At 40.6% G+C, this 25,957-nt stretch overlaps 1 protein-coding gene across 2 annotated transcripts in view; it reads right to left on the bottom strand.

Moving 5' to 3' along the window:
- Nucleotides 1-15,835, bottom strand: part of st6galnac5a (ST6 (alpha-N-acetyl-neuraminyl-2,3-beta-galactosyl-1,3)-N-acetylgalactosaminide alpha-2,6-sialyltransferase 5a) — a 63,572-nt gene extending 47,737 nt beyond the window's left edge. For both annotated transcript variants that reach the window (XR_004898338.1, XM_036005335.1), the window contains exons 1-2: nt 15,335-15,835; nt 13,176-13,385 (exon numbers count right to left, since the gene is read on the bottom strand). Coding sequence is in view for 1 of the 2 variants with exons in the window: in XM_036005335.1 (XP_035861228.1) it covers nt 13,176-13,385; nt 15,335-15,349 (225 nt within the window). In the remaining variant the exon portion in view is untranslated. The remainder of the gene's footprint in view (nt 1-13,175; nt 13,386-15,334) is intronic.
- Between the last annotated feature and the right edge of the window lie 10,122 nt (nt 15,836-25,957).

The following is a 25,957-nucleotide window of genomic DNA, read 5'->3' as shown; positions in this document are numbered from 1 at the left end:
AATCTGAGGCAAACTGCAATGTATACAATGTTTACAAACCTCCCTAATTCTGCAGCATGATAGGGCTGAGAGGCGCTGTATCTGCAGGCTAAAATATACTGTCTGAAACCAACAGTCTCACACCCGCCTTCCACAATAATTGACACAGTGTGATAAGCTGTACGGACTAATTCTATCCTCCACACTGCTCAAATTACCACTTTCCTCTACTGTCTATGTTCACTGCAGAACCACACTAACAACTCTGCTGGGGCAGCAAAGGAGCTCGTTTCTAACCCTGATCTCTGAGTTGATTTACCCTGAGATGGGAAACTCTGAGTTTTCGGTTCCAGAACAGCTGATTTGAGTTGGTTCAATCAACTCAGAGTAGGTTGACTCAGAGTTAAGCGCGTGCACCACCACAATAAAAAGGCAGCATGAATGGAGCCATGATACTACGATTCACCATGGTAACAACCATAAACAAACGGGTCGGCGGAAATACTCATGCGCACATACAGCGAGTTTGAATATGTATTTCGTTAAAAAAGCAACACAGCGGCTGCTGCAAAAGAGAGAATTTGCGTGGGAGAAAATTGCTCCTCAAGTAAATGCGTAAGTTCCAATATAGTGTATTAATATCATATTTAATCATAAGTATAATATTAATGGTGAAATGGTATTGAACCTATAATCTATTTCATTTAGGTGCAATACTGCGGGCGAAAAAGACTGGGAAGATAAATGATACCGCTCAAATAGGAAGTTATCTGGAAATGAAAATGCATCTATAGTCGGGGCCTCAATATCATCTCGCGACGTATGTTTAACTCCCTGCGAAGTAAGCTTCTTCATCAACGGGATCGTCGACAAAAGGAAATGCCATGTTTTGAGAAAAAAAAGTTTTATAGTCTGCCTTACACAGTTAATAAACCAACACTCTTTGTTTTTTTCATGCAGATAACAAACTGCGCTAAGATGTGCCTGATACAGACTGAATGAATGAATGAGGAAATGAAAGAGCGCTGTGTCAGAGGGAGGAGACTGAGAGAAACTCGAGGTTTCTTGAAGAAAACCTGCTCCCGACCAGGTTAGGTTTATAGGCTCAGTTACCATAGTAACTGAGTCTGAGATTAAGTTACCTCTCTTTCTGAAACAGAAAACCCAGAGTTTCCCTCATCTCAGGGTTAACAAACTCAGAGTTTTCACTAAACCTGCTTTCTGAAATGGGCCCCAGGTGATTATGATGGCCATAACATAATATTTGCATGCGTTTCATACTCAGTAAACCATTCAGTGAGCCCTTAAGCATCTGCATTTGTCTTTACACTCATTTATTCAGATTTTTCTTTTTATTTGTTTCTCATTTGTATATATAATTTGACCTTTTCAGCGCAGGACACGACTCATAACCTGAAATGGCTTTGAGAGAGTATTGAGTATCTACGGTATCCGTTTTACACTACAGAGACTTGGGGTCCCATGAAAGACCATGCTGTTGGTATAACCTGAATTAATGTGGAGTCCCCACTGCAGAGAGGAAGGAACAGGAGGCGAAAGCAGCTCTGTATAAAGTCCAGGAAAAAATGCTTACTCCTGAACACCACTGGAGGTGTAATGAGTGGGCTTGTTAGTGAGAGTGGGAGACCAAAGAACCTTCGATGGACAACCAAGACACTGTCTCCACAATTATGGGGGGTGGGATATACATCAAAGTCCGGTCTGTAATAGGGACTGTTTCAACTTTAGGCAGACCATCATGCAGGCAGCAATTTACAGCATGTCACTTTTCTTTCTTCTAAGGTTTCCTCTTTTACTTTGTCATTTCTTGTTTTACAACAAAACTTTGCCAACTTTAGCACAGCACCTTTGCTCCTTTTTTGGCCAAGAAGCTCAATGTTTTGGCAATTCCCAGGCCTCCGTAGTTAATAACCTCGGTATCCAATATGTTTCTAATCTGGGGGCAAGGGGAGGGGAGGGGGGTGGGGGTGCTCACGGCATACAGAGATTACACCAAAATACAAGTAACAATTTGATCATTCCTCTCTCCCACCATTGAGGACATGCTCATTAATCACGTCTAAAGAGCTGAGTAATGTAGCCTGCCTTGTAGGTCTGTGGAGCCAGAGGAAGGAAAAGCAAAGAAATTGGGTTTTATTGCGATGCTTTCTGCCGGGCCGCCTCTTTGCATTCGCCCTAAACGATGCAGAAGGAGGGCGGGGGCTCGTCATCTATCTACTGATATTGTACCAAAAAGCAGACATGTATAAAGTACTACAGACCCATACTTGAGTAAAAGTACAAGTGCTCTATCAAAAAAGTGACTTGAGTAGAAGTTGAAATGCTCTTTAAGCACCACACTTAAGCAGAAGTACTAAAGTATTCAACATTTTTTGTACTTAAGTATTGCAAGTAGTTTATTTTAAAATGTACTACTCAAGTGCTGAAAGTAAAAGTACAAGTATTGTGTTATGTAGTTATTAAAGAAAGCAGTCAAAAGTTTGAATATCATATTGTTTATATTATGTCAAATGTTTAGCCAAGGCTGTAGCCAAAGGAATTAACAAATATTAAATATATATTATATTAAAAATAACAAATATCAACAAATACTGAAATAAAATGTACAATTATCACACTGTGCAAGTAAAATGAACATCCTCTCCAGCACAGTAACGAGTAAAGCCCCCAAAAACGTATCACACACTAGCTAGTAACATGTGTGATGAACAGGAAAGTTAGCAAGCTAGCAAAATAAAGATAAACTAGCAGCTTCACATCACAGGGTAAAACGGTTAACATTCAGTACTCAATGCAGACTGACACAACTCAGGAATAGCTTAACAATAGCTAAATAGAAAGAGTACAAACTTACATCGTCTCTGACTTCTGAACAGGCGACCGTAATGAAAAGAAACACGAAGTGATCTCGGGGTTTCTTACGTAACTTGCGTAATTAACGTGAGGAATTCACAACAGTAACGAGTAACGATGCAGCACATAAAAAACTGTATCGGAGTAAAAGTATTAAACTTAACTTATGTACTCAAGTAAAAGTGGAAGTAGGCAGTGGCGTAACGAGCCAACACCGAGCCCCTATGCAGGATTATCAGGCGGGCCCCTACAGCACGTGATGACGGCGCAATGTCCACGAGTAGGCTACCATGACTAGGACAGGATAGGATCATAGAGACACAACATATAAGAGATGAGATGACTGACAAAAGCAGGAGTAGCTTACGCGCACCACAACAACAACAACAAAAAAAACACTGGTGAATGCGCACCATAACACATGGAAAAAACACACAAGGGCAGTCCCTCCACGATTTCGCGGCCTTTTTTTGAGATTGTTGCGGCCCAAAATGCCTGATTTCGTGGGAGCGTTTGTAAAAAATTGCGATAAAAGTTACAATGTCTTTTGTATGTTTGTTGCAATGAAGTTGCAGAAGACAGTGAAAGTGAATTTTTTTTGTATAGTTCTTTAAAAATAAAAAGGAAACTTGTTTTGGGGAGAATAATAATTATTACTATTAATTAATTACTCTGGGTTGAGATTTCCTAGGAACCTTACCAAAAAGGCTCAGGATGCTGAAAATGTTGGTATAATATCAAAATGGCTGGTGGATTTAAGACAAAAAATAATAATGTATTGAATGAATCAAATATGAACATATACTGTATGTCACTGTCAGTGGCTTGTTGATCTTTACATTGTAAGTTAATTTCCTATCCTGGCCACACACACACACATTCATACGGTTTTATAAAGTAGGCCTACTTATTGGACTTTAACTTATCATTGCACTTACAATAATGAGCGCAGCTGTCCTCAATTTAGGTCATCGTGTCGTCTCATCTGTGTTTTTTCCTGCATCCACCGTGTGTGATTGTGTGTGTGTGTGTGTGTGTGTGTGTGTGTGTGTGCGTGCGCACGTCAATCGCGGGGGGAACTGAGCAGCACCGCCCGCTGCAGAGAGTCGACAGGATTGAAACAGCAGCAGCTTCAGTGACTTTAAAAGTGTAAAATCGTTACAGCGTACATTGATGTTAAAATGTATACAGGTTGGCAGGACGGTCTGAAATGTTCTGCACACTTTCGCTGTATGTTTTGTTGGTAAATGTGAGATGTTCGAGTCACACACATCTCGTCTTCATAACAGAAACAAGGAAATTAATTTGACCCGTTCTCACTCCCGCTTGGTCAGTGGCTGCACGTGGGACTGCTGGGATTGTCACGAGTAATGAAAATGAGATAGGGGGCCCCGGCTGTCAATCAATATCTTCCAGTGATGCGGGCCCCTAATTGGTCCGGGCCCGTAAGCACCGCTTACCCTGCTTACCGATAGTTACGCGTCTGGAAGTAGGAGAAAAAAATAATACTCCAGTAGAGTACAGATACAGCCTTTTAGTACTTAAGTACAGTAGAGAAGTAGTTATACTTTGTTACTATACATCGCTGCCAAAAAGTATCATCAATTTATCATAGTTTAACCTTTTCAGATCCTTCACAGGTCTCGTAGGGGCCAAATAAGGAGAGTGCCCCACAGGCTACAGCTTACCGAGCACCAAAGGTTAAAACACGGAGAGGCATGAAATCACTATTCAGCTCATGACACACGGTTAAGAAATTTCCCTACACATCCTTTATGATGAAAATGTATGACTTCACCAGTGATTCCCTAACCACAGAATGCCAAAAGGCACCAAGTGTGAGATTACTCTGTCGAGGGAATGCTTATCGTGAGGCAGCGCACCTCTCCCCCTCCCACTCTTCATCCATAATTGCTTTCCAGGCCTGCATTGGAAATAGCCTGAAGCTGTTTTATGTTTGGCGGGAGCAGAATGCACTGGAGATAAGTTGAAATCCAAGACTATGCCCCAATTGGGACCACTGTTGCATAACGAAACCACCATTCTCTTCTCATCAGTCGAAACAGAGCATTTTTAGTATTCTAACAAGGTCTCTGCATAAAAAGTGGTTATCTGGCGCTAATGTTACGTGCAGTTTGTGTTGTAATTTAAAACTTCAAGTGGTACAAAACACAAAGACAGACCTCACACACACATGCACAAGTCCACATACACAAGTCCACGCACAAGTCCGCACACGCACGCACACACAGAGTGAAATATCTCAACAATTATTGGATGGATTGCCATGACATTTGGAACAATCAATCATGGTTCCTGGATGATTAATGATACAAACTTTGGTGAACATCTGACTTTTCACCTAGGGCCACCAGTGGATCAAAGCTTTCACTTATTCTGTGAAATATCTCAACATCTAGTAAATGAATGAGTTAGCACATAACTTTCAGACATTCATGGTTCCCAGAGAATGAATCATTGTGACTTTGGTGATCCCCTCACTTTTCCTCTAATGCCATCATGAGATTGACATTTTTGTTTTGGTGTAAAATGTATCAACTATTGGATGGATTGCCATGAATTTTGCACAGACATTTATATCACTTTGGTGATTCCCTGACTTTTCCTCTAGCAGGTTTAACTTATCCCTACGACCAAATACCCGCAAAACTAATGACATTACCATCAGCCTTAGCTGTCCTTTGTGTTTAGTGCTAATTAGCAGATGTTAGCCTGCTAACATGCTAAACTAAGATTGTGAACATGGTAAATACTACCTTCTTAACATCAGCATGTTAGCATTGTCACTGAAGAAGAAGAAGAAGAATGTGTGGAATAAAAAGTTGAAATCTCTGGTTCCGCTTTATCAATTTTTATCTTTTTTTTTTTTTTACTATCCATCATCAAGTCTCTATATGAGTACAATGACTCGTCTTATTTGTTAAGAAGCCAAAGGTTTGACTGTCAAATGATTTTAAACAGTCCCTCCAGGATTTCGCAGCCTTTTATTGAGATTGTTGCGGCCCAAAATGCTTGATTTTGCGGGAGCTTTTGTAAAAAATTGCGATAAAAGTTGCAATGTCTTTTGTATGTTTGTTGCAATGAAGTTGCAGGAGACAGTGAAAGTTGCTAAAGTTTTTTTGGTGGATTTAGACAAAAAATAATAATTTATTGAATGAATCAAATTTGAACATATGTGTCAGTGGCTTGTTGATTTTTACATTGTTAGTTAATTTCCTAACCTGGCCTGGGACACACATTCATACGTGTTAGGGAAATTTTGATTTACATACTTTCCCTCTTGTTATTTATTAAATTGTTTGCATAGAATAATATTATATTCTCTCTCTCTGTTAAATTAAACTGCTGTGGATATTGTTAAGAAACCATAACACTACTTGAACTCTAAACAAGATAACATGGAGCCATTGCGTGTCTTTGTCTGAGCACGGTGTGTTCATGCCCTCCCAGACCAGATAGGGGAGACGTCATCGACTCTGACAAGACAACAACTGATGACACCAACTCTTGTATCATGATTAGGGTTGGGTATCGTTTGTTTTTTTTCCGATACCGGTGCTAAAGCGGTACTTTTAAAACGGTGCCGGTGCCTAAACGGTGCCTGAACCGATACTTTTTAAGAAGTATTTTACAATAACTTTGAATGCACCGCGAAGCTGTAGGTTACCAGTTTCAGTGAACGCACCGTCTGTGTTTTTCCGACGTCGGCATCTGCTGCGCTGCAGAGCAGACTGTTGCATCCCGGTGTTGAAATACAGTCACACTTTACACTGTTTAACGTTAGCTGTCAGCATTTTAACCGTGTTTAATCCAGCTGCTAGCAAGAGGTAGGCTAACGTTACCTGCTGTTGAGTGTAGTGTAAAGTACCCAACCCCGATCATGATTATCACATTCTACATTGTATTACAAAAGCTGCTGTAGAGAGCTTTTCGTTAGGTCATTGTCTGTACTATTCCGTAGTGCGGAGAAGGCCTCCTCGTTGGGTTCTCGAGTAAAATGAACTTTAATATATCTTCAGTGGTCTCTGTCTATCATTTGATAATGTAAATTATTCTAACAATACGGTTTGATAAAGTACTTATTGGACTTTAACTTATCATTGAACTTACAATAATGAGCGTAGCTGTCCTCAATTTAAGACATTGTGTCGTCTCATCGTGTGTGTTTGTGTGCGTGTGCGTCAGTAGCGGGGGGACCTGCATGAGCAGCAGCCCCGCCCGCTGCAGAGAGCAGACAGGATTGAAACAGCAGCCGCTTCAGCGACTTTAGAGTGAAAAAACGTTACAGCGTACATTGATGTTAAAACGTATACAGGTTGGCAGGACGGTCTGAAATGTTTTGCATGTCTTTCGCTGTATGTTTTGTTGGTAAATGTGAGATGTTTGAGTCTTGTCTTCATATCAGAAACAAGCTCTCTCTCACTCCTTCTTAGTCAGTGGCTCTCAGAGTCACATACTAAAGTAAAGTCTGGCACGTGGGACTGCTGGGATTGGTTGAAGTCGCGGGAAACTCCGGTTATTGGTCAAATTTGCGGAAAAGTTGCGGTGATTGGTCAAAATTGCGAGTCGCACCAAAGTCATGGTGATTGGTTGAAAGTGGCGCAATCGCGAAATCCTGGAGGGACTGATTAAACATCTTGTGTCTTGTTAGATGGTTAAAGTCAGCCTAGTTCATCCTTTTCCAGCATGACATCAGGGTGCCCCCTCATGTTTGATAAGACTCCTCTCGTCTGCACCAAAATCTCCTCCATTACTTTTCCTCCACCTGTCTCACAGGATATCTGTTAGGAATCTGCATGATAACAATGTCAGAGAGGCAGTCAGAGGGAGATGGTTACGCTATCTCTTCCTCACATCTCCACAAAGAGATGGGCGAGAGTGGTTTCCTGTCCTCCTCCTCCTCACTGACAAAATAAAACAGATGATACTGCTAGAAGAAAGGGAACCCCTTGGGATTTAACGCTCTCTTTCGCTCTTGGTTTCTGTCTCTTTCACTCTCTAGTCTCATTCTTGCAGGCTGAACCTTTCCCGGGTCCTATATTCTCTTTTATCATTCTCTCCATCCTTATACTTTCCTAGCTTTTTCCTAGCTTTGTCCTCTTCTCTCATTCTCTTTGCCCTTACTATTCAAGAGTTTCTTTACCTTTTCATCTCCTTCCCAAGTTTCTTTCTCTGCTTCCTCATCTTGACCCTCCTCCTCCTCTTACAGTTCTTCACGTGTCCAGGCCAACCGATGCTGCTGCATAACTAGAAATAAATTACCCTTCATTCTGACCTAAATCAAACATGTTGCATAGTACACAGGATTTAAAATACATCAATATGGTCTGTTACTTACAGAAATTTGGTTCATAACCCACTGAGAAAAAATTCTCAAGCAGCATTTTCAATGTTCTTGCAAATGTTTTTGCATCTTGGCCAGAAGTCTGCAGAAACCTTACAGGCTTCGAAAGGTTTGTGATGAGTTTAATACTCTGGTGGAAGATAAAGTGAAATGGTCGAAGGCTGACTGGCAGTGCACCCTGCACGCCAGCCAGCTGATATCTTGGAAAGATCAATATGGCAGAGAGGTCAGCAAGCAAAGATGAAGACAAATGTTCATGTCAGAGGTTTTTTTCCAAACTCCAATCATTAAGCACTGCAGGAGAACAAATGCGAGGCAAGGCCAAAAACCTTTTCACTTCTCGATATGTACAAAGAAAACTCATTCCTGTTGTCAGGCAGGACACAATGTATCAGAAAACTGACTGAAAAGTATTTGAAGGTTGGACTGCATTATGCACTTCCACATGCTGTAGTAGCAAAGTGCATTGATTGCAGCTTGCGGTGGCAGAATGTGAAGTGTTGATATAATAGCAGGTTTGAAGAAGCATAAATGATGTTCAGTGGAGCCATGGCCCTAATTGATGTCCCTTGTCGCCAAAATGTCAATAAGTTTATTGCCAAGAGAAAAAAATAAATTGGTGGTTTACTTTTGATGCTCTGCTGCTCCCGTCAGAGGGGGGAAATCAATTCTCATCCAAAGCTGGGTTTACTGACGCATTACAGACAAATCCTCATCAAATCAAAACATACACTGTCACTGAATATTGGCATTTCAGCTAGTGAGAAAAAATGCTGCTGTGTGCCCTGTCAGTTGTCTTTAAATATGAATGACTTGCTTCATATTTATTTGTGCGTTGCTCAACTTCTGACAGAACTGTGAGACTTAGCTGTGCAATCATTTTGATTCCAAGACCAAAAGCTAAAACTGCTTCTGGCATACTGACTGCAACTCAGGATAAATAGTGGACTGGGTTTTATTGTTCTGTCCCACACCACATCCATCATCCACATCCCAGTTATAAACAGAGTTACAACATTTAACATTTACACACTTAAATGAAAACTTATGTTTTGGGCATATGGCTGCTATTGGCTATGACAAAAATCTTCCCAATCAAACACCAACTAAATTATGGAGATCTGGAGAGAGCAGCCGCACTACACACGGCTCTATAATAGAGTCCAAACTGGCTGTGCAAAAACATCAGCTTAAACCAAATATTTAAACCAAATTATCGAGAGGTGGAAAGATGAATGCATGTGAAATGTTTATCATAATTGCGACGGTGGCCAATTGGAAAAAATTGACATATTCCCCAATGCAGACATCAACATGCAACCGATGTTCATGCATTTTCTGTTGATGCTGCAATGGGTGTCTGCATAAGGAGGCATGTTGACACATTATTGTTAGGACAGTGATTATTGTCAAACTGCAAGCGAGACAGTCCATGTGGACCCTTGTGGCTGTGCAGAAACAGAAAGTATCATTTGCACTTAATTCTAATCTTCACCTTCATAGCTACATGCATAACCAAAAGCCTAAACCACACCTTACAAAGTTGTATGCCTCAGGACTAAATACCCTCTATTTTCTGGGCACCCTGGTTGCCTAGGGTATAAGGCACCAACTCTGAAACTCAACATCCCCGGTTTTCACCCAGCTGGGGACCTTTGCTGCATGTCATTCCCTGTCAGCCTCTCCCCTTGTTTCCTGTCATCTCTCTACCGTCTCTGTAAGGTATAAAATTCCCCCAAAATTTTATTACCAAAAACATTCTCACACCTCACTTTCAAGGTCTTAAACTCAACTTTTAGATAGACATAGACAGATAAAAGTACAACAGCAGTGAGTAGAGTATAGGTTAACACTGAATCTGAATCAGATTTCTGCTAAATTAATAAATGTTTGTAATGTCAGTAATAATAATAATAATAATGTTCGCTTTTGTTTGCAAGTCATTTGGATAAAATGGGAAAACTGTGGATTTGGCTGCTTGAGTTGCTGCCCTTTAGTGACTTCACTAAACACCCTGAGTGCAGCTTTAAAATAAAAAAGTGAAAATGTTACACATAGACCTTAAGTCACCATGACTACATGTGCCAGTTGAGTACAATATGGCATACATAAAGTGAACTGTGAATTCACTGTGCACATCAACAACATGCATTTCCTACAGACCTGAGTAGTCTATATCCACGACGTTCCACTTCTGGGATTGTTCCGCCGTATGTCTTTCATTTTGGCTGGATGTCCGTTACCTTCTGCTTTCTTTGTGTTTGCATTTTAAACTCCGGTTGATTTATGAGGACTATGGTTAACTGCTCCTCAGATCTCTGCAGGGTAAATCCAGACAGCTAGCTAGACTATCTGTCCAATCTGAGTTTTCTGTTGCACGACTAAAACAACCTTTGAACGTACACGTTCCACGTTCCTTCCCGAGGCTATTTTGCAGAGGCGCCGTTGCTCCGTGCGGCACTTAGCTCCGCCCAAGACGATTGTGATTGGTTTAAAGAAATGCCAATAAACCAGAGCACGTTTTTCTCCCATCCCAGAATGCTGTGTGGACTTGCCAGACCCTCCTTTGCAGCGCTGTGGAGGAAGGTCTGGCAATGCGAGACTAGAGCAGAGTGACTCAAAATGGAAACTTAAGTGGACAGATCAGCAGCATTTTCATCAACATTAGAGGTTTCCACACTTGTTGGTTTCTGCACCAATGAGATTTATTTTAATGAATAGTTACCTATTCCACCTTCTGTTGCCAACAACAACATTAAGTGACTCTCTAGACCCACAGGTGTTTAATTTAGCAAAAGTAAATTTTCCAACAAGACTACTTTTTATGACATTACCGAACAATGTGTTTACTTTTAAATCTATCCAGCTGAACCATGTTCATGCTGCTTATTTGTCTCATCCACACAGCAACAGCCTATTCTAAGAGCTGGGAGGAGATTGTCAAATTACTTGTATGCAAAACAACGTGTGACATAATCTGATGATTTAAAGCAAGTTTGCAGTAGCAAACATAGTTTCCTTGAAACTGACTCCAGAGAGATGCAAGACAACTACAAAGAAACAAAAAACGGCTACAAAGAGACACAAAATGACTACAGAGATGCAAAACAATTGCAAACACACACAAGTTGACTACGAAGAGCCAGAAAACTACAACAAAGAGACAAAAACTGATTCATTTTGTGCCTCTTTCATTCTGGGGCCCATTTTGTCAGTTGGAGAACTGTTGTATTCAACATTTGGCTCAGTGGTGCAGACCGCTACACAAACCACCCAACAGCCCATCAAGCAAATTGCCTGCAGAGAAGCACGCCATCTTATATGTTACATAAAAAAAAGCATTTACAAGATGATTAGGTCTGCTTTACTTGCAACGCCTTCACTCCCCAGTACTCACATTGATTGTTTTCTCCTGGCTTGGTTAATAGATGGAAGTCAATACACCCCTGCTGTGACGTCAGGGTTCACCTAGCTGCAGGTCTCCTGGGCTTACCAATTAGAGCATAAGAATGCAGCCAAGGATTTCATTAGTAGCCTAAGCTGTTATTAGTAACGACAGGTCGGTATTGAGTGTGGCGCAACACGGTGTTAGAGAAAATGGTGATAAATGACAGAGGGGCGAGGCGCTCTCTAAAGAGCTGTGCAGATAGATGACTGCTGGGGCCCGTTTCAGAAAACAGGTTTAGTGAAAACTCTGAGTTTGTTAACCCTGAGATGAAGGAAACTCTGGGTTTTCTGTTTCAGAAAGAGAGGTTAATCAAACCTGAGAGAGAGGTGTAACTCCAGCCCGTTTCAGAAAGAGAGGTAACTTAACCTCATAGTCAGTTACTATGGTAACTGAGCCTGTGAACCTAACCTGGTCGGGAGCAGGTTTTCTTCAAGAAACCTCGAGTTTCTCTCAGTCTCCTCCCTCTGACACAGGCCCGACTAGATGTATTTTCATTTCCAGACAGCTACCTATTTGAGAGGTAACGTTTTTCTTCACAGTCCATCAGATATGTAGATACCTTATCCGTCCTCATATCACTAACATCACCCATCGTGGACATGCTTTTACATCCCAGCAGATTCTTTGTGTCGCATTATGTTTTTTGCAAATGCTGAGACGTCAGAAAAGTGTGCCTCGCTCTGAAACGTTTTTAAATGTTTTTGTAGTGTTCCCTGGACACAAACCAGTGAGAACCATTAAAAAGAATGAAATGATTATAAATTATAATTCTTTTAATGACATGGTGCTGCAACCTCAGAATGGGATTAGTAGTAGTTTACTTTTTCTCCCGCAGGATTGCACGTAAATGAAATTATAGGTGTAATACCATTCCAGTTTTCACTAGTAATATTATAGGTTACCTGTGATTAAATATGAAATTAATACACTATATTGGAGCTTACGCATTGACTCGAGGAGCAATTTTCTCCCACACCAATTCTCGCTATTTTGCAGCAGTGTTGCTTTTTTTTTAACAAAATATATATTCAAACTCGCTGTATGCGCGCATGATAGTTCCAGTTGAGATAAAGTATGCCGACTGATTTGTTTGTGGTTGTTGCCATGGTGAATGTGGTGGTGCACTCGCTTAACTCTGAGTGAACCTACTCTGAGTTGATTGAACCAACTCAAATCAGCTGTTCTGGAACCGAAAATTCAGAGTTTCCCATCTCAGGGTAAATCAACTCAGAGATCAGGGTTAGACTCAAAGTTTGTTAAACCTCCTTCCTGAAACGGGCCGTTCATTAGACATGAGGAAGACGTGTGTGTGTGTGTGTGTGTGTGTGTGTGTGTAGAGAGAGTGAAGATGCAGTGCGCAAATGGGTTTCTTAAGAGGAAAAACTAAAACTGGCTTCACCTTCAAAGGCTTTGGTGCCCACTTTGCAGCGTATTAGCCAAACATTTGAAGCCATTCATCCGCCCCCTTCCAGCATTATGGGACACAAACACACAAACACATCTGTTTACCTTATGGTCGATGATGCCACTGTATCCCTGGAGGACTGGGGGGTGAGGCTTGGCCACCCTGACGGAGGCTTCAGTGGGCCGCCGCAGCTGTTCATGCTGTCGGATACGCGTGTCGTTAGCGTCCCTGGAAGCGCCGTTGAAGCTGCCGTTGTACACGAGGAACAAGCTGGCGCACAGGAGAAGCACGAGGAGCACGGCTATCCCATGGCGCTGACACAAAGACACAAACAGATGCTGACTAATTATTCCTGTTGCACCGCACTGAGTTTAGGCTGCACCTATAGGCTTGACGACAGATGAGAGACAGCAGCTGCTGCACATCATCCTCTGTCAATACAACCCCAACTTCCTGGGGCCCGTTTCAGAAAGCAGGTTTAGTGAAAACTCTGAGTTTGTTAACCCTGAGATGAAGGAAACTCTGGGTTTTCTGTTTCAGAAAGAGAGGTAACTTCACCTCAGAGTCAGTTACTATGGTAACTGAGCCTGTGAACCTAACCTGGTCGGGAGCAGGTTTTCTTCAAGAAACCTCGAGTTTCAGTTTACACAACGCGCATTCATTTCCTCATTCATTCAGTCAGTCTGTATCAGGCGCATCTTAGCGCAGTTTGTTACCTGCATGAATAAAAAAAACAGGGTTGGTTTATTAACTGTGTTAGGGAGACTATACAACTTTTTTTCTTAAAACATGGCATTTCCTTTTGTCGACGATCCCGTTGATGAAGAAGCTGTATTACTTCGCAGGGAGTTAAACATACGTCGCGAGATGATATTGAGGCCCTGACTATAGATGCATTTTCATTTCCAGATAACTTCCTATTTGAGCGGTATCATTTATATTCCCAGTCTATCAGTTATGTAGCCTACATAACCTTTTCCGTCCTCATATCACTAACGTCACCCATCGTGGACATGCTCTACATCAAAGCAGATTATTTGTGTCACATTACGTTTTTTTTACTTTGTGACTCGCTCTGAAATGTTTTTTAAACGTTTGTGCAGTGTTCCCTGGACATAAACCAGTAAGAGACATTAAAAGGAGTTTCACAGTAGGCCCTATTGCAGGTAAATGATGTAAACCCTTTTAAATAAAAGATTATGAATTATAATTCTGTTCATGCAGCCTCAGAATGGGTTTAGTAGGCCTAGGACCCGCAGGATTGCACCTAAATGAAATAGATTATAGGTTCAATACCATTTCACCAGTAATATTATACTTATGATTAAATATGATATTAATACACTATATTGGAACTTACGCATTTACTATAGCAGAAATTTTCTTCCACGCAAATTCTCTCTTTTGCAGCAGCCGCTGTGTTGCTTTTTTAACGAAATACGTGTTCAAACTCGCTGTATGTGCGCATGAGTATTTCCGCCGACCCGTTTGTTTGTGGTTGTTGCCATGGTGAATCGTAGTATCATGGCTCCATTCATGCTGCCTTTGTGACTTTGCCTATGGTGGTGCACGCGCGTGAACCTACGATTGAACCAACTCAAATCAGCTGTTCTGGACCAAAACTTTAAAAAGCTGTTATCGAATTAATTTTAAGGGCACAGACATAATTATGACAGTGACATGATGCCAGGTTGTTAATGCTAATATTTATGTTTGCATTTTAATGCGTTCAGGAGCCTACATAACCTGCACGGTATATAAGCGATAAAGTAAAAGTTCATATCGATATCTTGATCTTGTAGGCTAAGTCAAAATGTGCAGTCTGAGCTTCCTGGTTGAACCATATTATATTACAGATGCAAACGATAAAAACTCGTGTCACAACTCGTGACACTTTTGATTTGTTTTGTATTGTTAATTTTGTTTTGATTATCTGCATATTTTTTTTATTTTCACAACAAGAAATATTAAACAGAAACAATGCATGCACTTTTTTTTAGATGTATGCATCTGCCTTAAAGGCAGGAAAAGCAAACACCGCGCGCACTGTGCTCCCTGCTGTATAATTTTAAGGAAAAAAAGCCAGAGCTTAGTGCCAAACAGAGCGCACAGCTGGATGCCTATTGTTCAGATCTTAATCTTTTGATCCGACAGAGTGCACACAGCAGCGTTATGGCGATCGGAGCGCACTTCACTGAACAATGCTGAATGTAAAAGCCAGCACAAACAGTTTCCTATAGGACTACATGACAGAAACCTTTACCATAGGTGTCTTCATTTTGCAGCGCGCTGTCTTATCGCTGCGGTTCAGTGCGGTTGACTCCACTTTCTCTCATAGTCCAGCGGCATCTGTTCGCATCCCGAATACCACTCCAGTCCGTCCGCGCTGTGCCGGCCTGCCTGCCGCTGCCTGTGTGTCTTCAGACTGGAGCCTAGGCGCAATTCATACTGTGGAGACCGAGGCGACAGATGTTCACTATTGTATCTGCTGGGTCTTAACGCCCCCCGAGTTTGAGGTGCTGAGGAGTGGAGGCGCAGTTAATTAAAGAGACTACCTGCAAGAGGGTGATAAGGCCGTTTTGTTTAATGGTTATTTCCTGCTGAGCAGTATTTGATGGAAATCTCTGCTTGGATTACTCTAGAGTACAGTGGACGGATGCTACAATCTAAAGTGAATTAAGAATGCAAGATAAGTTAAACAGCAGCGAGGATATCCTGGAGAGCAGCCAAACACTAAGTCTGTTAATCAGAGAGGTGAAATGTAACCAGGCATTTTTACTCAAGTACTGTACTGTACACATTTGAAGTACTTGAACTTTCCATTGTCCATTTCCATTTTTTGCAACTTCATATTCCACTACATTTCACAAGTAATAAATAAATGTATTATGCTTTTTACTGGACTACTGTTTGACAGCTATATTTAAGAAATTAAGATTTTTTCATACAAAGCATATAATAAGCTTGTAAAATAAAATGTATTGTTACAAAACTACCAGACAGTTTAATTAACAATAAATATACTTACATACAATATTACTGAACATCAGTTTAACAGCTTTTAATCCACATCTTCTTGAATTTGCCCAGTTTTCTCTTGTATTTATTGGATTGTACACTTAATTATTTTGGTTTTGTCTTTGTATGAATAAGGTTTGTTTGCTTGCTTGCAGTACTGAAAGTACCATACTGATAGCCTACCTTTTCATTGGCTAAACAAACATGGATTTCAGCTTCAAAATAATTTTCAGTGTTGAATCCATAAAACATGACCATCATTGTTTTACATATGGTTGGATCACCAGTATTGCAGCATACTCTGGGGTTGCATCTGCTGTGCCTTTTTCATTGTTGGTATGTTGGTGGTGTATGCATATCCTGTGTGTGCTGTAGTCCAGTGTTTCTCAAACTTTTTTCAATAATGTACCCCTGTTGAATTGTTTCTTTAAGCCAAGTAACCCCTGACCAGCGCTAATCATTTTTGGTAGAAAAAAAAGTCTATATAAAGAGGAACAGTACAGCGCTGTCAGCGATATATTTACTAAACAACAGCCTTGTAACTGAAAAAAACATTTAAATGGTAATGAGAAAAGAAGACAAAAACTGTAAAAAAGACAAAACCTTGGAAAAAGATGGTAGAAAGAAGGAAGGAAGTAAGGCAAGAATAGGTCGAAAATAGTATAAAAAACTTCAAAAACAGTGACATAACTTCAAAAAAAAGCAAGAAACTTGTAAAAAGTAGGACAGTAGAAGGAAGGAAGGCAAGAATAGGTCCAAAGAAGGCAACACAAATGTCACATTTTTGGTAGGAAAAAAAAAGTCCACATAAAGAGGAACAATGTTCTGGACAACAGCCTCGTAACTATTAAACATTTTGTTAAATATCTCACGTACCCCCTGCAGTCCTCCAAAGTACCCCTAGGGTACACGTACCCCAATTTGAGAAACACTGCTGTAGCCTATCTAACTGTATTAAAGTCCTCTATATGTTCACATATACAGTAGCACAATAAATAGCTATGTGTTTTATTCTAGTCACACTGAAGCAACAAATAGCCACCTCTTTAAAACTTTTAAATTTGCAGCTCTAAACTCTGTGTGGCATACTGAAAGTGATGCAATTAATGTTTCAAGCAGTAGCAACAGCAGTTTTGCATAAATATTAAAAAACTTTATATAAGCTAAAGCATATTTTTCAAAACAAAGTTCAAAGAGCTTCACATAGCAGCAAAGAGATACAACCAAAACCAAAATAGCAGGAGCATGCACAGAGACTTTTTTGAGGACTTTTTAAGGGGAAATCACAACAACTGTTTGTGTTGAGACAGCGCCATATAGTTCTGCAGAAAGTTTTTTAAAATAAAATATACATAAACTCAGATATGTGCATAAATGTGCACACATGCATGTGTAGACATTCACACATTCGGTATCTACCCAAACATACACATTGAGTTAATTTTGGTTCACTTATTTTGTGTCATGTTTTTGTGCCTTGTGTGTTGTAGTTTAAATAGTTATATAATTACATCAACTCTATGTATTTCCTCAGCACATCAATCCAACACACAATGGGCAGTTAAACCACATATAACAATGCATTGGAGGTGCTGCATGTGTCACCCCCATTTGCCAGTGATTGTGTATAATCTGTTTATGAAACAAACAACATGGGAGATGCACGAGAGACTTCCCAGAGGCAATAATCTACATCAGTGTCGCCATCAGAGTCACGGGGGAATAATGTGCAATAACACAGCGTAATGTTGGAAGGCTCAACAACAACAATAACAACAGCAGCACATCAGAATGTTTTTTTTTTTTTCAAAGAAAGGCCATCTTTGAAGTGTGCACTTACCTAAGGACAGTGAAAGGGCATGTGGATCTGGGAATATTAAGGAAATTTGTAAATAGGCAGTAACAGGCATTTTTAGAGGTAACTGTTGCATACTTAATGTATGTGTACTTCACATATTCATGTGTTTATACATTTGATTTGTGGCTACAGATGTGTTTTACACTGTAGAGTAAAACCCAGATAATATTTTTAACATAAAACTGTAATATGCCCAAGCTACACAATGACCGGACCATACAGCTCAAAAGAGAACACAGCCATGTTTTTTACGTTCAGAATTCTTGGGAAACAGGATGACAGTGTACCAAAAGTTGAACAAGCACTTAGTAGAAAACAGGACTTCTACATAGAAACACCTGCACCTTAATTCCCCTAGAGTTAATAAACGTCTGTTTTTTATTTAAAGTCCTTCGACAGGAGTAGGATAAAATTGGAAACTAAAAATTAATTCTAATTTTAAATATAATATGAATATGAAGTGGCTGTGCATAACACAACCTCGCAAACACAGATTTAGTGAATGCTTCTATATTCTAATGATTATTGTGGAAAGTATGGTATTTACATGTAACACTTCAAAAAGGATTTAAATGTAAGGAACTACAGTACTACGACCACTACAGCTTGAATGATATTCTGGTGTTTAAACATTAATGCATGACTCTGTTGTAAGATAAAATGATCAAACCTCCAGTGTGTTTTTTTGGCAACTGTTATAAAGCCAGAAACAGAGAAGTCAGAAGTAACCAGGCTTTTTGTTTTCTATGGGCTGTTAAAAGTCTGTGCTTGTAATTCTGCTGGAGTAATCACTCTTTTACCGCTGCTTTTCAAACACACAATACCCGAGGGGGAAGCATTCAGAAAAGAATGTGCACAAAATCCCCAAATAACTATGGTTTTAGTGAACTTTAACTCAAGTCATTTTTAAAACAAGTTTTACTATGAGTATTCATGAGGGGCCAGTGCATCACTGCTGCGTTGGCGGCTCAACGTTCCAAAACCATCAGGCCGTGAGGAGTCTACAAATTTAAAATGCAATCACCATGCAAGCAACCCAACATTCCAGCAGCAGCAGCAGCAGCAGCAGCAGCAGCAGCAGCAGCAGCAGCAGCAGCAGCAGCAGCAGCATGTTGATCGATGTTAATGGGCCTTGTAACACTGAGGTTATGGCGCTCACAGAGCAGCGCCTGATCATCAGGGCCAGCCTGATGATGATGATGATGATGGGGCAGGTTACTGTGAAAGATGGCTGCTGCTGATGCTGAGCATGTGGACAATGGTGGAGACTGATCAGCAGGTGTTTACAATGCCTATAACACGCAGGAGGGCTCCGCCACCTACTTATTGCCTGTAGCAGGCCGTTACATGGTTCATTGTCTAGGGTCTACATGGTGCCATATTTCTCCCTTTTATGTTCTCTAATCCTCTGCAGATCTGATTTATGAGTGAAAGCTGCTCCCCATGGTGCTGCAGGAGAGGGACCTTGACAAGGGAATCTGACTGGCTTTTTGTCCTTTCCATAATTAGAGAGTACATCCAATTCACCCTGTTCATTACCCCTGGGCCCAGTGACAAATGATGAGGAGGCCTATTTTAATGCAGGCTCACTTGGCTGTCCCGTTTGGTGGGAATGAGCAACACACAATGCACACAAGAGGAGTAGTGGTTATTGTATTACACTAAATGTAAGTGGAAAATCCTTTTTTTCCCCACACATCCCAGAGGACCGAACACAGTGAGATTTAAAGGATCACAAGAGTCACTATAAATCACACCCATTTTTGTATTACTAATAACCAATTTGCAAATCATTTTTGGTTTCTTCCTTCCTGGCAGCCACTGCTTTCCAATTAGTCAGTTTATTTCCATCTGTTTAGTTTTCTATTTATGGCAAATCAGTTAGCAGACACTTTGACATAAACATAACAACTAACAACTTAGCCAACACAACAACTTTATAAGTTGATCATTTGCCATTGTTGTGTTTGACTTTTTACATCAGTCTGCACTTACACCTGCTTTACCACAAAAAGAAAGATGTAGCTCTCACCAAATTAATGGAGGCAGCATATTCACTGTGATGGATTATACAACTCAAGCTAATTTAAAAGGTTTTGGGTCGGCTAATTCATTTTCACATTTTGACAAATTAATGGAAACAATGGCAGCCAGAAAGGTATAAAAAATAGATTTGCATGCCTCAAAAACAGTCACCAATAAAGTAAAATACAGTATACAGCATTTTAGGGCTTCAAATAGTGGAAATGAAAATGACATCTACATAATGTAGGGAGTAATAAATAGCACCTTAGTAGCTGTGTTTTCCAAACGCTTACATTAACAAGCACCTCAATTTTATGTGACACGTATAAATGAAGCATCATTTAGGGCTTGTTTTTACTGACTATTCCTTCCCTTAGTATTGTTTCCATTACTTTTAGAAAAGGAGAAATGAAATAATATCAACTCAAAGGTCTACTCACTCACTCATATGATAACATTTGTGGGGATGAGATAATTACCCCTGTCTGTCATAAATGATGGTCTCTGACGTTGGCTATGAATGTCCTCCATGATCTTTCTCCTTCGTCTTGGTCAATGACTTTCACTGCTTCCCAGCTAGTAAGTAGACCTTTGAGTTGAAATTATTTTTACAAAATAAATATCAAATAAAATAAACTTCCATGCTCAAAAGATTATTTTAATTACTGAGCAATTTCTTGTTTTTTTAAAATGTCAACTTCTTCAAATTGTTTGTTTTGACAAGCCAACAACCCCAAACACCAAGACAGTAAATTTACAATAACCGGTATATAAAAAATATAAAAGCAGCTAATGTAGCCTCGAGCAGAGATGAGGAGCGGGCTACAGAGGTCTGGTACACTCAGTTCTTTCTAACTTTACACCCCCCCAACAGACGTCACCTCAAGTTACGTCACTCATACAACGTTTGTCATATGCAGTAGTGCTCTCCAAGACCTGTAAACATACTTTGATGTGTGAAATTGGCACAGCTCCCCTTTAAGGAGCTAAAACATGCGAAAACTCTGGTATGGTCCTTTAACTTTAACTTCTCACATTACCCTGCTTCTCCGCACCTGCACTGTCTCCCGGACACTGGTACTTGCCTATCATGCTGTGAAAGGCTCAGACCCTTCCTACATCATGGACATGGTCAAACGAAACACCCCAGCCCCATCCACTACGCTCTTCTACTGCCAATCGGCTTGCTACTCGCTCACCACGAAGGGGGGCCTAGCTACCGCTCTGCAAAGTCACGACTGTTTGCTGTCCTGGCTCCACAATGGTAAAACGAGCTCCCTACTGACATCAGGACAGCAGAAACTCAACACATCTTCCGTCACAGACTGAAAACTCATCGGTCCATTAAATAAAATAAAATCAAAAACTGTTTCTCTATATCTCATTGTCTCAAAATGTAGCACTTAAAGTAGATCAGCATATTTGATGCATTTGATGTACTTTTTGTTGCTGTACCCACATACCTGTAGCTGAATTCACTTATTGTAAGTCACTTTGGATAAAAGCGTCAGCTAAATAAATGTAATGTAATGTAATGTAATGTAATGTTTACTAGGTTGGACACAGTGTCTATTGTGGTAGTTGAAACTGAAACATACAATTAAAGTTTGACCACTCTGCAGGAATGTGGGGTATGCTCTTTGTGTGATCAACACATTGTTAACATGATAATAACAGCTGACAGGTCATTACAGAGGAAATGAATGGATTATATTACCAGGTGGGACAAAAAAATGAAGCCCATTCAGGTTGGACTAAATTAGAAGACCAGGACCGGATTCAATTAAATAACATCAATCATCAGGACCATTCTCATGAAAATAACTCGAAGCCCAAGCAATATTTAATCCTGCCCCTTTACCCAGTAAATTAGAGTCATTACACCACAATCTGTTCACTTGGTGTGTATTTACAGTTAGTGTAGCAGGGCCGGGACATTGTCCACATGAGGATTTATTTGCTCTCCATGTTTGTTGACTGTGGACACGTCAAGAATAGGGTGATGGGTGTCCTTTGCTCTGAGCTGGCTTTTAATTAAATTGCTCCCCCAGGCATGATGGAAGAGGGAATCTAGTTTCAGGGGTGACTGGGCCATGAGTACAACGAGATACCCGGCGCTTTGTTGTGGTGGAGGTGAGACAAGCACTCACTGTATGACTTCACCAAATGGGAAAGCAGCTCGTTGGAGATTCATCAGTGTCCCCCCACCACTTATGCAACCAACCAAATCTTGATGGTGTATATGAGTGCTTTCCAACATGGGGACAAGTAAAGAAAATGGTTAGATATTTCTACACATTTCTCAACTTCTTTATCTTCTCCATAGGAACATTTTTGTGTACAGCTAGGTAGCTATGGTAGTCACACCAATTTAAACCCAATTCAGCTAATGAACTGCATTTTCCCATTATTTTTTCTGTTACAGCAAATAAAGGTGGTTTTCAATTCCCTAAATGTTGCTGTGCTTGCTGCCATTAATGTGTCCATTCTCCATTCCGACTAATGGAAAATTCACATTTTGTGTACCTAAGTGCCTCTCGAGTGTCTCTAATGTCCCATTCTCAGCCCGTTCCATTTGAATCTTTATTGAAAGTCACGCTGAAATCCAAAGAAATTTCCCCCCTCGTTGGTTGGTGGTGTCGAGGCAGATTACAGTTTGTGTCCAAGGTAATTCCAACACCGAGTGACTTTCCCCCCACTCTAATTTCCCCGTGAACAAAACAACCTGGTATTCTCGCCGTCCAAGCCAAGAGATTGGAGGCCAGACTCCAATAAATTAAGCTGCTCTCCTCTCTAATTCCATTCCCTGGTTGTAACTGACTGAGGTAGAGGCCAAGAGTCTGCCTCCCTCTTTGGCTGACAAACAGTTAGGCTGAATGAGTAATGGCTAATTAACTTCCTGAATATGACTGTTTATCTGACTTTATGATCTGACTGTGTGCCAGTTTGTCTGCATGCTTGTGTGTCGTCGGTGAGTCTGTCTGAAAGCAGACCAGGCCGCTCCTGACGTGAGCACAAACCCACCAGATGCTCTGGCTGCATGCTCTGTGCTTCAGCGTTGGCAGCACACCAATGCTCCTGCTTCACTGGGCTAATGTAAATGCACTGTCTCATCATCCGGGCCCGGGGGGAGGCACACTCCTCTGCCCCGACATGCTCGCTCTCACGGGGGGGAGCAAGTGGGCCAGATGCTGGGAAAGGTTCCCTCTGTGGCAAGGGAGCTATTGGAGGTCAGGAGTGAAGGACTTCCAAACAGGGAGTCTGAAATAATTTGTAAAGCTCGCTGAGAGTGCAGAAGCCAAGGTGGAAATTTTGTCCTGAAATGTGTCATTTAACATTTCTGAAATGTTAAATCTTCTTTCAGAAGGTTCAGCAATAAGTGAGAACACAAGTTGCCCAGGAGACTGTTTTCTATTTCTGTCAGGTCCATAACGTCAAGAACAACACAGACAATGAAAGCTTTAAGAATTTATTGAATAAATTAGGAATTAAATTTGGCGATATGGCTCTGTTCAGAGGAGTCCCCTGACCTTTCATGAGCACCATGAAAAAGCAGAGAGTCAGGGGACAGCAGCAGCATTAGGGGACGCTCACACAGTTTAATACTGGGAGAGCTAAACTATTCCCCCATATGAACAGAGCAGCAACAATGACATAGAAGCAAATGCCACGTTATACACGACAAGGTGGAGCAGGTGGGTAGCAAAAAGCGAGCAGCAAGCATTTGGAGCAAACTAAAGCAGCAGTAGGAACAAGCTAAAGTAGCAGCATTTAGGAGCAGCTAAGGCAGCAAGCAGAAGGAGCTAACTGAATCAGCTTAAGTAGCGCGCCCTGTTGAGTGTAGCCATTTAGCAGCGAGGGGAGTGACCAGCTGATGCGCTAATGCAGATCAGCTGCTACAATTTAGCTGATGCAGATTAGCTGATGAGACCGTGTTGTTGACCAATAGCGGTTAGCAGCGTCTTGACTACCAGGGGCCTGTTTCACAAAACCAAGATAAGGGATTAAGCCGGGATTTATCAGTTATCCTGGATGATTTAAGCCTTGACTCGGTTTCACTAAAGTGGCGGCACATAAATCACCATGGAGATTTATTCTGTGCAGCTAGCCTGCTCCCGACCAGGCTAACATTCAGGATTTATTAATCCTGGAGCCTTTTCTGATCACCCAGCAGTGGTTTTACCCTATTGTTATCAGCCTGGATTAAAATACAACAGGTACATATTGCTGTTCATTTAAGTACTGTTTTTATTTAAAGTTGGGACCATAATTTTTTTTTAATAATTATTCATGTGACTGTTCATTGTTACTGTTATATTGCTGTATGAAGACTGCTGTTCATATTGTTGTTAGACGTTTGATGAATATATTATGACAGTTGTTGAGATAATTAGAAAAGGCTGATACAATTTCAAATGTGTTTTAAATGAAGTCTGTTACTAAGGGCAATACATACAACGCTGTACATTTCTAGAGTTGACCAATGCACCTTGAATTATTTTAGTTGATTCATTTTTTTTAATTCTGGATCATGTTTGTTCCACTTCCATGTGCATGGTATTTGGCATTCTTAGCACACAAATTGTGTTGTCCAGTAAACTGGGACTATAATTTGGGAGGATTGTACAGTTTCAAGAACATATCCTAATTGTACAATCCTCCCAAATTATAGTCTTATAGGCTACTGTACATTTATGTAACAACAGGGAGAGGACACCCAATGGTTTTTGACCTTATGTTTTGCTGGGGGGGAAATAACTGATGAATATACTCTGTTCCATTCATGTTTACAGTGTGCATTATATTTATCACTTAATTATCTTTATAGTTTCTAGATTTTAGAGTCCAATTTCTTCAGTGTCTTTATTTTCTATGTCCACAAGGGAGCAAGGAATATAATATGTAGAGAAGAAACTCGTCCTCTATAAAAAATAAAAAATAAAAACACGAGAAAAAGCGTGGCAGATAATAGCGGACCGACTGAATGATAGTCTAAAAATATACATTTATGAACTACTGCTCTTAACTAAAACCATTCAATGAGTCCCTTGCCATTTGCAAAAGCAAACAGTTGTACACTTTGCATTAAAAGCGAGCAATGGAAGTTAATATGACTTAGGAAATTTATATTTTAGCCCATGAGAGAAAGTGAAAGAGATATTTACGCATCATACTCTAGCGTTGTAGAAAATTGATCTTCATGGTAAATTTCCTGAGTAACATTATCTTCTGCTTACTTTTAAGGCAAAGAGTACAACTGTTAATTTGTGCAAATGATTAGTAGCCTAATCCTTGAATGGAATGATTATGACGGTTTCAGTTCAGAGCAGTCATTCATGTATATATTTAGGCTACTTACGCATTCAGTCAGTCCGTGATCATCGGCTACGCTTTCTCTCGCTGTTTCATTACAGCGGCCGTGTTTCTTTTCTTTTTATACAAAAAAATGTGTTTCACGTCATCATACTTCCACAAGAAGCTGCTGCTCACTCTGTATAAAGTATGTACAATGCGTATTCTCCATTTTGGCATCAGTAAATCTGTGATCGACCTCGCGGTCTTTTGAGGAAAGCCGTGGACGCGCATCTATCTGAATTACTTCAGCCTGGCTCAACCTAGTCGCTCCTCCTCAGCCTGGCCTTCGTGAAACGCACCAAGCCAGGATGCACAGATTAGACTAGGTCAAGCCTCGCTTTATCAGTTATCCTGGATTTATATATTCTGCTTTTGTGAAACAGGCCCCTGGATTTCTTGGCAGTAAATTCTTAGTGAGAAAAACTATTTGTGATTTGGGCCGTATGTCCATATTTTTCTGATCAAAATCTGACAACATACCTCTAGGGATATCTAGTCATGTAAATATGTTTGGGTTCATTTGTCCAGGATTTGAGATAACTGCCTCATGTCTTTCTCCACACGGATACAATGGAGGTGAATAGAAGTTCATTTGGGAATTTTAACAGTAAATCCTTGAAGAACCGATAA

This window comes from Sander lucioperca, chromosome 9 (assembly GCF_008315115.2).
Source record: "Sander lucioperca isolate FBNREF2018 chromosome 9, SLUC_FBN_1.2, whole genome shotgun sequence".
Taxonomy (NCBI): Eukaryota; Metazoa; Chordata; class Actinopteri; order Perciformes; family Percidae; genus Sander; species Sander lucioperca.
This window is presented reverse-complemented; position numbering and strand designations above follow the sequence as displayed.